Below are 14,581 nucleotides of genomic sequence, written 5' to 3'. Positions count from 1 at the left end.
ACGTTTTTCCCAGGACCCCCACAAAACCCAAACTCACATCACTATCTCTGCAATCTCACACACTTTGGACCATAGCAAGCCACAAAATTCATATTACCCCCTACAGCAGAGGTCAGCAACCCCTGGCACACATGCCAAGAGTGGCACTCCTGCCATATTTCACTGGCACACCAGCAGCACAGGACCTGCAAGAGTTAAATGAAGTCTCTGCTAGAGCTGAGGCATAAGGACACTCCCCTTTGTGAGATGTGCAGGAAACCCAGGGGGTGGAGCTTAATCGCTCAGGTCTCTGCCTGCTATAGTGAGAGCTCCTGCCAAAGCTGCTAGCAAACTGAAAGTAAGAAGCACACAGCTCCCTTCCTTTACTTCCTATTCTCATTAATGTCATCCATTTGGGGTTATTCGTTTAGTGTTAGTAACTCCATGTGCCTCACATTAATAGGAATAACCCCCATCATGTCCCTCATATTAACCCCTGTGTACCTCACATTAATAGGAATAAACCCCATCATGTCCCTCATATTAACCCCTGTGTACCTCACATTAATAGGAATAAACCCCATCATGTCCCTCATATTAACCCCTGTGTACCTCACATTAATAGGAATAAACCCCATCATGTCCCTCATATTAACCCCTGTGTGCCTCACATTAATAGGAATAAACCCCATCATGTCCCTCATATTAACCCCTGTGTGCCCCATATAAAGGTTACTAATATGTGAGACATATGGAGGGACTAATAAAAGACCTCAGTAATGAAGATACTTAATTATTACCTCCAAGTCTCTCACATATCAGTAACTAGAGATGAGCGAGTACTGTTGGGATCAGCTGATCTGAACAGCACGCTCCATAGAAATGAATGGATGCACCTGGTACTTCCGCTTGGACGTAGCCAGCGTGCTTAACCCCCCGCGTGTCGGCTACGTCCATTCATTTCTATGCGAGTGTGCTGTTCGGATCGGCTGATCCCAACAATACTCGCTCATCTCTATCAGTAACTCTTACACTGGGGTTAATGTGAGGGACATGATGGGGTTAATTGCTATTAATAAGAGGCACATGGAGTTACTAAACTGTCATGCACAGGGCCAGACTTTATGTTGCTTACTCAAGAGTATCCTGTTCCCAAAACTTACATGTACTGGCTCAAAATAACAACTCATACAATGTCGTATATCAAAGTATATTAACCTGAAATACTTCTGTCCCAAAGACACTATGTGCAGTTTATACCAACACCGTATAGCGGCTGAAATACAAATTACATTCAACACAAAAGTCTCATGTGCTCTCAGAATTACAACAAAAACAAGAATATGCAAATCTGCCTTCCATGATGTAATTAGGAAGACAGTTGCTGCCTCATTGTTGCAAACCAATAGAGGGCGCTCACTGGAATGTGCAAGCCTGTCTTAAGACAGGATTCCAGTGAAATAACCCAATAATGGCTGCTCCCTTTAGCCTCATGCCTGACCTTCCAAGAGGCCTTTGTTTAGCAATGATGCTGGGATTAATACCAGGTATAGTCTCTATGGTATGGAAGGCAGATTTGCATATTCTTCCCATAGTTCCTTGCAAAGTGGAGTGCTAAAGGCTTAACAAGTCTCCACACACCTATATGGTGGTCTCTCCCTAAGGAGTGACAATATCCCCCGAACCCTGTCTAAGCCTCTCACCTCTAGCAGGTTATAGTCCTCTCTACATCGGGCTGAAGAGATCCAACCAGATCGAAACAGCTGTCCTCGATTGAGAGACTATACCTGGTATTAATCCCAGTGTCATTGCTAAACAAAGGCCTCTTGGAAGGTCGGGCATGAGGCTAAAGGGAGCAGCCATTATTGGGTTATTTCACTGGAATCCTGTCTTAAGACAGGCTTGCACATTCCAGTGAGCGCCCTCTATTGGTTTGCAACAATGAGGCAGCAACTGTCCTCCTAATTACATCATGGAAGGCAGATTTGCATATTCTTCCCATACAACAAAAACAAGATACACAGTTACATTTCATATCCCATACCTTATACACAGTACGAAAACCTTACCCGCGCCTGTATATACCCACTGCTACAATCACCGCAGACGAAGTCGCGGGTACCAGCTAGTATATATATATATATATATATATACTAAGACTACATTACACACAGCTGGACTGATCTATTAACTCATTCAGTGACTTCTGGAGACAATTGTGAGTATTTAGGGTTATCAGAGTACAGGGGGCTGAAGACTTTTGCACATCATTTGTCAGAACCTTCCGGCATTTTCCTTCCATTTCACAATTATCTGATACTTTGTGTTATCACTGAAAATCTCAAGAATATCCATTTAAGCTTGTGGTTGTGACAAAATGTGAAAACACTCAAGGGGTATGAAGACTTGTGCAAGGCTCTGTAGTTTCTCCAATGCGATCATATTTTGGGGGTGAATTCTTTATTTTATCTCGGGGCCTCTGCCAATGCCGCCAATCCAGTGTAGGCCTTCTATGCACAAGATATTTACTTCTGAGCCCTTTTGTATTCCCAGGGCACAAGATTAGGGCCGCATGCAGGGCGTTTCCAAAATCAGGAATCAGAACATGCCAACTGGAGGGAGGACACATCACTGGGCCCCCAGCTGGGCATCTTGTACCGGGCACTGATGTAGCAAATATTCGGAGACATTTCAAATCTCCATTTTGCAACGTTCACAGCACATTTCTTTTTAGAAACCATCTGGGTCAGAATGCCCAATACACTGCTTGATGAATTCTATGAGGGGTGCAGTTTCCAAAATGGGGTCACTGTTGGGGGTTTCCATTGTATTGGTACTTTAGGGGCTCTGCAACTTCGACATTGCACCTGAAAACTATTCCAGCAAAATCAGCCGAATAGCGCTCCTTCTATTCCGAGCCCCCCATCTTCCCTTACAGCAGGTTACGACCACATACGGGGTCTTCTTGTGTTCAGGAGATATTGTGAAACAAACTGTGTGGTGAATCTTATCCCTAAAACATTTCCCACATTCTGAGCATGAATATCTCTCATCACATGTATGATTTCTTTCATGTCTGACAAGAGTTGCTTTATCTTTGTAACATTTCCCACATTCAGAACATTTATATGGCTTTTCACCTTTGTGAGTTCTCTTATGTTTAACAAGATTTGATTGAGTTTTAAAACTTTTCCCACATTCTGAACATACATATGGTTTTTCTCCTGTGTGAATTCTCTGATGATCATTAAGTCTGGCTTTGGAAATAAAACATTTCTCACATTCTGAACATGAATATGGCTTCTCTCCTGTGTGAGTTCGCTCATGTATAACAAGAGTTGATTTATCTTTATAACATTTTCCACATTCAGAACATGAATATGGCTTCTCTCCTTTGTGAATTCTCTGATGATCATGAAGAATTGATTTTGAAATAAAACATTTTCCACATTCTGAACATGAGTACGGTTTTTCTCCTGTGTGACTTCTGTTATGTATAACAAGATCTGATTTATCCCTAAAATATTTCCCACATTCTGAGCATGAATATCTCTTATCACATGTGTGACTTCTTTCATGTCTAACAAGAGTTGCTTTATCTTTGTAACATTTCTCACATTCTGAACATACAAATGGTTTTCCGCTCATGTGAATTCTCTCATGTCTAACAAGGTGAGATTTATCACTAAAAGACTTCCCACATTCTGGACATGAATATGGCTTCTCTCCTGTGTGACTTCTCCCATGTTTAACAAGATTTGATTTCTCCCTAAAACTATTTCCACATTCTGAACATGAATATGGCTTCTCTCCCGTGTGATATCTTTTGTGTAAATAAAGCTGTGATCTGTATGTAAACCCTTTTCCACATTCACCACACTGATACAGTATTCCCCCTTTCTGGCTGGTACTTGTGGTCACAATCTGTGGTTGGTCAGAAGGTTCCTCATGATTGGGGGGATTATATGATGGATCTGTACTGTGACGTCCTGGATGTACATTAGGGGTGAGGAGGTTTTCTCCTGAGGAGCGCTCCATCATATCTTCATCTTCTCCTTTATAATTTACTGATAACATGACGTTTCCCTCAGAGATCGCACTGGGATTTTCTGTGAATAAAATAATGAAATCAGTTCTAATCCCATTAAGCTACAAAGTAGAAACATTTACACAAATCTTATTAGGTGAGAGACACAACGGTAGTTTTCGATGCCTGATATAATTCTAAACACATAAACCAGTTGTGGTGACCTCACCATTGTAGATGGCGCCATCTTGTCTGTCCTTGTAGTCGCCGCCATGACCAGACTTGTAATTTCCTTCTCAGCTTATTGTGACCGGGGACGATATTCAGTTCTAGATAATCCTCAGCCCTTTCTGACCCTCCGACCCCCAAGGGATTGTCCCCGGGGAAGAACCGCAACAATTTATTCCTAGTGATCTGTAGGATCTCCGAGGAGAATAAGAGAGACTTCCCCCAATGTATTCACTAGGACTAATGGCGGGATGGAGACGCTCCAGTCTGACCAGGACCACAATCCCCCACAGCAGTTACTAATGGTTATTTGGCATGTTACATGTTAGGATTGTTTCTATATGTCGCCATGTTCATTCTCTATTCAGTTGTGAAACGTTTTCAAGCTGTTGTTCTCTGGTATCACTTGTCCTGCTGAGTTATGGGTTCCATAGCAACACAAAGTATAGTGGGCGGATCTGTAGCTGGGACAGGAAATAGTCATCGCAGAGAGAGGAAGTAGTATTCTGTATGCAGCCGGGGAAGGAGAAGCAAGTAGTCATGTGGCAGTGGCCATCTTGTGTGTCAGACACTGTGTGCTGTGAGGAGATGCCACAGCAGCAGCAGCAGCAGCAGGGCAGAGAAGCTGTGACAGCGCCCCCATCACTATCAGTAAGAGGACAGGATTACATCAGGCTAAGCAGAGATACAACCCTGGCAGCCTGCACCGACCTCTACAAGGTAACTGAACTCCTGCAGGGACCAGAAGCCGGACCTGGAGACATCTCAGACTCTGCTAATACATGGGAAGGTGTCAGCCAGCTACAAGCCCCTGTGCCACAGCTCACTGCTACAGGACAAGTGACCAGCAGATGCCTGTTACAATAAAGCAGTGAGCACTTCTACTGATCCTGGCCTGGACATGGCCTTCCTTGCTGCTAAGCCCTGGGCTCCGGCTCCTTGTTGGAGGGGAGCACTGACACCCACATCACCATCTCAGCCCAGGGACCAGCGGGTGTCTCAATACTCCAACTGGCGTCACATCTAACTGACTCTGCCTATTACCCTGTGCACCTCTCCTGGGAGCTCTGGTGCCTATAAGGTCACCGTGACAGTCCAGCCTCCTGCACGGTTCTCCCGGGGTGGTCGCATATATAATATAGAAGTCTCCTCTTACCATGTGATGTCCGGGGGGGCCGGGGGTCTGTATATAATATATATATCTCCTCTTACCATGTGATGTCCGGGGGTCTGTATATAATATATATATCTCCTCTTACCATGTGATGTCCGGGGGGGGCCGGGGGTCTGTATATAATATAAATATCTCCTCTTACCATGTGATGTCCGGGGGGGCCGGGGGTCTGTATATAATATATATATCTCCTCTTACCATGTGATGTCCGGGGGGGCCGGGGGTCTGTATATAATATATATATCTCCTCTTACCATGTGATGTCCGGGGGGGCCGGGGGTCTGTATATAATATAAATATCTCCTCTTACCATGTGATGTCCGGGGGGGCCGGGGGTCTGTATATAATATATATATCTCCTCTTACCATGTGATGTCCGGGGGTCTGTATATAATATATATATCTCCTCTTACCATGTGATGTCCGGGGGGGCCGGGGGTCTGTATATAATATATATATCTCCTCTTACCATGTGATGTCCGGGGGGGCCGGGGGTCTGTATATAATATATATATCTCCTCTTACCATGTGATGTCCGGGGGGGGCGGGGGTCTGTATATAATATAAATATCTCCTCTTACCATGTGATGTCCGGGGGGGCGGGGGTCTGTATATAATATATATATCTCCTCTTACCATGTGATGTCCGGGGGTCTGTATATAATATATATATCTCCTCTTACCATGTGATGTCCGGGGGGGCCGGGGGTCTGTATATAATATATATATATCTCCTCTTACCATGTGATGTCCGGGGGGGCCGGGGGTCTGTATATAATATATATATATATCTCCTCTTACCATGTGATGTCCGCGGGGGCCGGGGGTCTGTATATAATATATATATCTCCTCTTACCATGTGATATCCGGGGGGGGGCGGGGGTCTGTATATAATATATATATCTCCTCTTACCATGTGATGTCCGGGGGTCTGTATATAATATATATATCTCCTCTTACCATGTGATGTCCGGGGGGGGCGGGGGTCTGTATATAATATATATATCTCCTCTTACCATGTGATGTCCGGGGGTCTGTATATAATATATATATCTCCTCTTACCATGTGATGTCCGGGGGGGCGGGGGTCTGTATATAATATATATATCTCCTCTTACCATGTGATGTCCGGGGGGGGCCGGGGGTCTGTATATAATATATATATCTCCTCTTACCATGTGATGTCCGGGGGGGCCGGGGGTCTGTATATAATATATATATATCTCCTCTTACCATGGGTGGGCCGGGGGTCTGTATATAATATATATATCTCCTCTTACCATGTGATGTCCAGGGGGGACGGGGGTCTGTATATAATATAGAAGTCTCCTCTTACCATGTGATGTCCGGGGGGGGCCGGGGGTCTGTATATAATATATATATCTCCTCTTACCATGTGATGTCCGGGGGGCCGGGGGTCTGTATATAATATATATATCTCCTCTTACCATGTGATGTCTGGGGGGGCCGGGGGTCTGTATATAATATATATATCTCCTCTTACCATGTGATGTCCGGGGGGGCCGGGGGTCTGTATATAATATATATATCTCCTCTTACCATGTGATGTCCGGGGGGGGGGGGCCGGGGGTCTATATATAATATATATATCTCCTCTTACCATGTGATGTCCGGGGGGGGGGGCCGGGGGTCTGTATATAATATATATATCTCCTCTTACCATGTGATGTCCGGGGGGGCCGGGGGTCTGTATATAATATATATATCTCCTCTTACCATGTGATGTCCGGGGGGGGCCGGGGTCTGTATATAATATATATATCTCCTCTTACCATGTGATGTCCGGGGGGGCCGGGGGTCTGTATATAATATATATATCTCCTCTTACCATGTGATGTCCGGGGGGGCCGGGGGTCTGTATATAATATATATATCTCCTCTTACCATGTGATGTCCGGGGGGGGCCGGGGGTCTGTATATAATATATATATCTCCTCTTACCATGTGATGTCCGGGGGGGCCGGGGGTCTGTATATAATATATATATCTCCTCTTACCATGTGATGTCCGGGGGGGCCGGGGGTCTGTATATAATATATATATCTCCTCTTACCATGTGATGTCCGGGGGGGGCCGGGGGTCTGTATATAATATATATATCTCCTCTTACCATGTGATGTCCGGGGGGGCCGGGTCGGGGTCTGTATATAATATATATATCTCCTCTTACCATGTGATGTCCGGGGGGGCCAGGGGTCTGTATATAATATATATATCTCCTCCTACCATGTGATGTCCGGGGGGGGGGGCCGGGGGTCTGTATATAATATATATATCTCCTCTTACCATGTGATGTCCGGGGGGGCCGGGGGTCTGTATATAATATATATATCTCCTCTTACCATGTGATGTCTGGGGGGAGGGGGGTCTGTATATAATATATATATCTCCTCTTACCATGTGATGTCCGGGGGGCCGGGGGTCTGTATATAATATATATATCTCCTCTTACCATGTGATGTCGCGGGGGGGCCGGGGGTCTGTATATAATATATATATCTCCTCTTACCATGTGATGTCCGGGGGGTCTGTATATAATATATATATATCTCCTCTTACCATGTGATGTCCGGGGGGGGCCGGGGGTCTGTATATAATATATATATCTCCTCTTACCATGTGATGTCCGGGGGGGGCCGGGGGTCTGTATATAATATATATATCTCCTCTTACCATGTGATGTCCGGGGGGGCCGGGGGTCTGTATATAATATATATATCTCCTCTTACCATGTGATGTCCGGGGGGGGCCGGGGGTCTGTATATAATATATATATCTCCTCTTACCATGTGATGTCCGGGGGGGGCCGGGGGTCTGTATATAATATATATATCTCCTCTTACCATGTGATGTCCGGGGGAGGGGGGGTCTGTATATAATATATATATCTCCTCTTACCATGTGATGTCCGGGGGGGGCCGGGGGTCTGTATATAATATATATATCTCCTCTTACCATGTGATGTCCGGGGGGGCCGGGGGTCTGTATATAATATGTATATATCTCCTCTTACCATGTGATGTCCGGGGGGGGTCGGGGGTCTGTATATAATATATATATCTCCTCTTACCATGTGATGTCCGGGGGGGGCGGGGGTCTGTATATAATATATATATCTCCTCTTACCATGTGATGTCCGGGGGGGGCCGGGGGTCTGTATATAATATATATATCTCCTCTTACCATGTGATGTCCGAGGGGGGCCGGGGGTCTGTATATAATATATATATCTCCTCTTACCATGTGATGTCCGGGGGGGCCGGGGGTCTGTATATAATATATATATCTCCTCTTACCATGTGATGTCCGGGGGGGGCCGGGGGTCTGTATATAATATATATATCTCCTCTTACCATGTGATGTCCGGGGGGGCCGGGGGTCTGTATATAATATATATATCTCCTCTTACCATGTGATGTCCGGGGGGGCCGGGGGTCTGTATATAATATATATATCTCCTCTTACCATGTGATGTCCAGGGGGGCCGGGGGTCTGTATATAATATATATATCTCCTCTTACCATGTGATGTCCGGGGGGGGCCGGGGGTCTGTATATAATATATATATATCTCCTCTTACCATGTGATGTCCGGGGGGGGGGGGCCGGGGGTCTGTATATAATATATATATCTCCTCTTACCATGTGATGTCCGGGGGGGGGCCGGGGGTCTGTATATAATATATATATCTCCTCTTACCATGTGATGTCCGGGGGGGGCCGGGGGTCTGTATATAATATATATATCTCCTCTTACCATGTGATGTCTGATGGGGCAGGGGGTCTGTATATAATATATATATCTCCTCTTACCATGTGATGTCCGGGGGGGCCGGGGGTCTGTATATAATATATATATCTCCTCTTACCATGTGATGTCCGGGGGGGCCGGGGGTCTGTATATAATATATATATCTCCTCTTACCATGTGATGTCCGGGGGGGCCGGGGGTCCTCCATCATCACCTCCTTGTACCGATCCTCGTGTCCTTCTAAATACTCCCACTCCTCCATGGAGAAATAGACAGCGACATCCTGACACCTTATAGGAACCTGACAACACAATGATACAGTCATCACCCCTCCCCCTCCAGTGCTGTTACTGGAGAATTTCCCAGCATTCCCAGCAGTGTCACCTCTCCAGTCAGCAGCTCCAGCATCTTGTTGGTGAGTTCTAGAATCTTCTGCTCATGTATCAGGGAGAGAGGGGGAGGGGCTGTGATGGGGCCCCGGCTCCTGCTCCCTCCTCCTCCTGGCTCTGTGATGGGGCCCCGGCTCCTGCTCCCTCCTCCTCCTGGCTCTGTGATGGGGCCCCGGCTGCTGGGGGCCACATAGTCCCCCGATGTCTTCTTCACCAGTGAGTATTCCTGTGTATGGAGAGACAATAGATGATAGAAATGTAGTACAGATACCTCTCCGCTCAGCAGATACATGATAGAAATGTAGTACAGATACCTCTCCGCTCAGCAGATAGATGATAGAAATGTAGTACAGATACCTCTCCGCTCAGCAGATACATGATAGAAATGTAGTACAGATACCTCTCCGCTCAGCAGATACATGATAGAAATGTAGTACAGATACCTCTCCGCTCAGCAGATAGATGATAGAAATGTAGTACAGTTACCTCTCCGCTCAGCAGATACATGATAGAAATGTAGTACAGATACCTCTCCGCTCAGCAGATAGATGATAGAAATGTAGTACAGATACCTCTCCGCTCAGCAGATACATGATAGAAATGTAGTACAGATACCTCTCCGCTCAGCAGATACATGATAGAAATGTAGTACAGATACCTCTCCGCTCAGCAGATAGATGATAGAAATGTAGTACAGATACCTCTCCGCTCAGCAGATAGATGATAGAAATGTAGTACAGATACCTCTCCACTCAGCAGATACATGATAGAAATGTAGTACAGATACCTCTCCACTCAGCAGATAGATGATAGAAATGTAGTACAGATACCTCTCCGCTCAGCAGATAGATGATAGAAATGTAGTACAGATACCTCTCCGCTCAGCAGATAGATGATAGAAATGTAGTACAGATACCTCTCCACTCAGCAGATAGATGATAGAAATGTAGTACAGATACCTCTCCGCTCAGCAGATACATGATAGAAATGTAGTACAGATACCTCTCCGCTCAGCAGATACATGATAGAAATGTAGTACAGATACCTCTCCACTCAGCAGATAGATGATAGAAATGTAGTACAGATACCTCTCCACTCAGCAGATAGATGATAGAAATGTAGTACAGATACCTCTCCGCTCAGCAGATAGATGATAGAAATGTAGTACAGATACCTCTCCGCTCAGCAGATAGATGATAGAAATGTAGTACAGATACCTCTCCGCTCAGCAGATAGATGATAGAAATGTAGTACAGATACCTCTCCGCTCAGCAGATACATGATAGAAATGTAGTACAGATACCTCTCCGCTCAGCAGATACATGATAGAAATGTAGTACAGATACCTCTCCGCTCAGCAGATAGATGATAGAAATGTAGTACAGATACCTCTCCACTCAGCAGATAGATGATAGAAATGTAGTACAGTTACCTCTCCGCTCAGCAGATACATGATAGAAATGTAGTACAGATACCTCTCCGCTCAGCAGATAGATGATAGAAATGTAGTACAGATACCTCTCCGCTCAGCAGATACATGATAGAAATGTAGTACAGATACCTCTCCGCTCAGCAGATACATGATAGAAATGTAGTACAGATACCTCTCCGCTCAGCAGATAGATGATAGAAATGTAGTACAGATACCTCTCCGCTCAGCAGATAGATGATAGAAATGTAGTACAGTTACCTCTCCGCTCAGCAGATACATGATAGAAATGTAGTACAGATACCTCTCCGCTCAGCAGATAGATGATAGAAATGTAGTACAGATACCTCTCCGCTCAGCAGATAGATGATAGAAATGTAGTACAGATACCTCTCCGCTCAGCAGATAGATGATAGAAATGTAGTACAGTTACCTCTCCGCTCAGCAGATACATGATAGAAATGTAGTACAGATACCTCTCCACTCAGCAGATAGATGATAGAAATGTAGTACAGTTACCTCTCCGCTCAGCAGATAGATGATAGAAATGTAGTACAGTTACCTCTCCGCTCAGCAGATACATGATAGAAATGTAGTACAGTTACCTCTCCGCTCAGCAGATACATGATAGAAATGTAGTACAGATACCTCTCCGCTCAGCAGATAGATGATAGAAATGTAGTACAGATACCTCTCCGCTCAGCAGAGAGATGATAGAAATGTAGTACAGATACCTCTCCGCTCAGCAGATAGATGATAGAAATGTAGTACAGATACCTCTCCGCTCAGCAGGGAGATGATAGAAATGTAGTACAGATACCTCTCCGCTCAGCAGATACATGATAGAAATGTAGTACAGATACCTCTCCGCTCAGCAGATACATGATAGAAATGTAGTACAGTTACCTCTCCGCTCAGCAGATACATGATAGAAATGTAGTACAGATACCTCTCCGCTCAGCAGGTAGATGATAGAAATGTAGTACAGTTACCTCTCCGCTCAGCAGGTAGATGATAGAAATGTAGTACAGATACCTCTCCGCTCAGCAGATACATGATAGAAATGTAGTACAGATACCTCTCCGCTCAGCAGATACATGATAGAAATGTAGTACAGATACCTCTCCGCTCAGCAGATACATGATAGAAATGTAGTACAGTTACCTCTCCGCTCAGCAGATACATGATAGAAATGTAGTACAGATACCTCTCCGCTCAGCAGGATAGATGATAGAAATGTAGTACAGATACCTCTCCGCTCAGCAGATACATGATAGAAATGTAGTACAGATACCTCTCCGCTCAGCAGATACATGATAGAAATGTAGTACAGATACCTCTCCGCTCAGCAGGTAGATGATAGAAATGTAGTACAGATACCTCTCCGCTCAGCAGGTAGATGATAGAAATGTAGTACAGATACCTCTCCGCTCAGCAGATACATGATAGAAATGTAGTACAGATACCTCTCCGCTCAGCAGATACATGATAGAAATGTAGTACAGATACCTCTCCGCTCAGCAGATAGATGATAGAAATGTAGTACAGATACCTCTCCGCTCAGCAGATAGATGATAGAAATGTAGTACAGATACCTCTCCGCTCAGCAGATAGATGATAGAAATGTAGTACAGATACCTCTCCGCTCAGCAGGGAGATGATAGAAATGTAGTACAGATACCTCTCCGCTCAGCAGATAGATGATAGAAATGTAGTACAGATACCTCTCCGCTCAGCAGATACATGATAGAAATGTAGTACAGTTACCTCTCCGCTCAGCAGATACATGATAGAAATGTAGTACAGATACCTCTCCGCTCAGCAGATACATGATAGAAATGTAGTACAGATACCTCTCCGCTCAGCAGATAGATGATAGAAATGTAGTACAGATACCTCTCCGCTCAGCAGATACATGATAGAAATGTAGTACAGATACCTCTCCGCTCAGCAGATACATGATAGAAATGTAGTACAGATACCTCTCCGCTCAGCAGATAGATGATAGAAATGTAGTACAGATACCTCTCCGCTCAGCAGATACATGATAGAAATGTAGTACAGATACCTCTCCGCTCAGCAGATACATGATAGAAATGTAGTACAGATACTTCTCCGCTCAGCAGATACATGATAGAAATGTAGTACAGATACCTCTCCGCTCAGCAGATAGATGATAGAAATGTAGTACAGTTACCTCTCCGCTCAGCAGATAGATGATAGAAATGTAGTACAGATACCTCTCCGCTCAGCAGATACATGATAGAAATGTAGTACAGATATCTCTCCGCTCAGCAGATACAGGATAGAAATGTAGTACAGATACCTCTCCGCTCAGCAGATACATGATAGAAATGTAGTACAGATATCTCTCCGCTCAGCAGATAGATGATAGAAATGTAGTACAGATACCTCTCCGCTCAGCAGATAGATGATAGAAATGTAGTACAGATACCTCTCCGCTCAGCAGATAGATGATAGAAATGTAGTACAGATACCTCTCCGCTCAGCAGGGAGATGATAGAAATGTAGTACAGATACCTCTCCGCTCAGCAGATACATGATAGAAATGTAGTACAGATACCTCTCCGCTCAGCAGATAGATGATAGAAATGTAGTACAGATACCTCTCCGCTCAGCAGATACATGATAGAAATGTAGTACAGATATCTCTCCGCTCAGCAGATAGATGATAGAAATGTAGTACAGATACCTCTCCGCTCAGCAGATAGATGATAGAAATGTAGTACAGATACCTCTCCGCTCAGCAGATAGATGATAGAAATGTAGTACAGATACCTCTCCGCTCAGCAGGTAGATGATAGAAATGTAGTACAGATACCTCTCCGCTCAGCAGATACATGATAGAAATGTAGTACAGATACCTCTCCGCTCAGCATGGAGATGATTGAAATGTAGTACAGATACCTCTCCGCTCAGCAGGTAGATGATAGAAATGTAGTACAGTTACCTCTCCGCTCAGCAGATAGATGATAGAAATGTAGTACAGATACCTCTCCGCTCAGCAGGGAGATGATCTCCAAGGTGAAGTCTAATATTCTTCTGGTGATCTCAGTCCTGTCCTTGTCCATCCTTGGTGGGTCATTCAGGAGAAGGAGCGTCTGGAGGAGAAGAGGAGGAAACTGGATGAGCTGAAGGATCTAGTAGTGGAGGGGCCCGAAATCCTCCAGGGGCCACATCATGTGTGACATACAGGAGCTCCTCACATGGATACAGGAGGATTCCCACAGACACCAGTGATGGGGCCCATTGTGTGTGACTGCAGGATCATGGAACTAAGACTCTGTTCACACCTGGAGCAGTGATGTCATCTTACCTTCTAGCCGCAGTGTGAAAGTGTCCTCAGAGCAGCCACTGCTGTATATACAGTATATATATATCTATAGCCTGGGGTAATGGCTGATAACAGAGAGAGCAGTCACTGCTGTATATACAGTATATATATATATCTATAGCCTGGGGTAATGGCTGATAACAGAGAGAGCAGTCACTGCTGTATATACAGTATATATATATATATATATCTATAGCCTGGGGTAATGGCTGATAACAGAGAGAGCAG

General features: G+C 44.8%; 1 protein-coding gene across 1 annotated transcript; it reads right to left on the bottom strand.

The window, feature by feature from the left end:
- Positions 1-2,853: 2,853 nt before the first annotated feature.
- Positions 2,854-14,139, bottom strand: LOC142188989 (uncharacterized). The gene is made up of 4 exons (XM_075262091.1): positions 14,013-14,139; positions 9,565-9,795; positions 9,355-9,481; positions 2,854-4,088 (listed from the first exon to the last, which is right to left on the bottom strand). Exons 1-4 carry the CDS (start codon positions 14,088-14,090, stop codon positions 2,854-2,856), a joined length of 1,671 nt encoding a protein of 556 aa, XP_075118192.1. The 5' UTR covers positions 14,091-14,139.
- Between the last annotated feature and the right edge of the window lie 442 nt (positions 14,140-14,581).

The sequence above is a fragment of the Leptodactylus fuscus genome, unplaced genomic scaffold (genome assembly GCF_031893055.1).
Source record: "Leptodactylus fuscus isolate aLepFus1 unplaced genomic scaffold, aLepFus1.hap2 HAP2_SCAFFOLD_92, whole genome shotgun sequence".
NCBI lineage: Eukaryota > Metazoa > Chordata > Amphibia > Anura > Leptodactylidae > Leptodactylus > Leptodactylus fuscus.
Note: the sequence above shows the minus strand (reverse complement) of the source record. Positions and strands in the feature narration are given on the sequence as shown.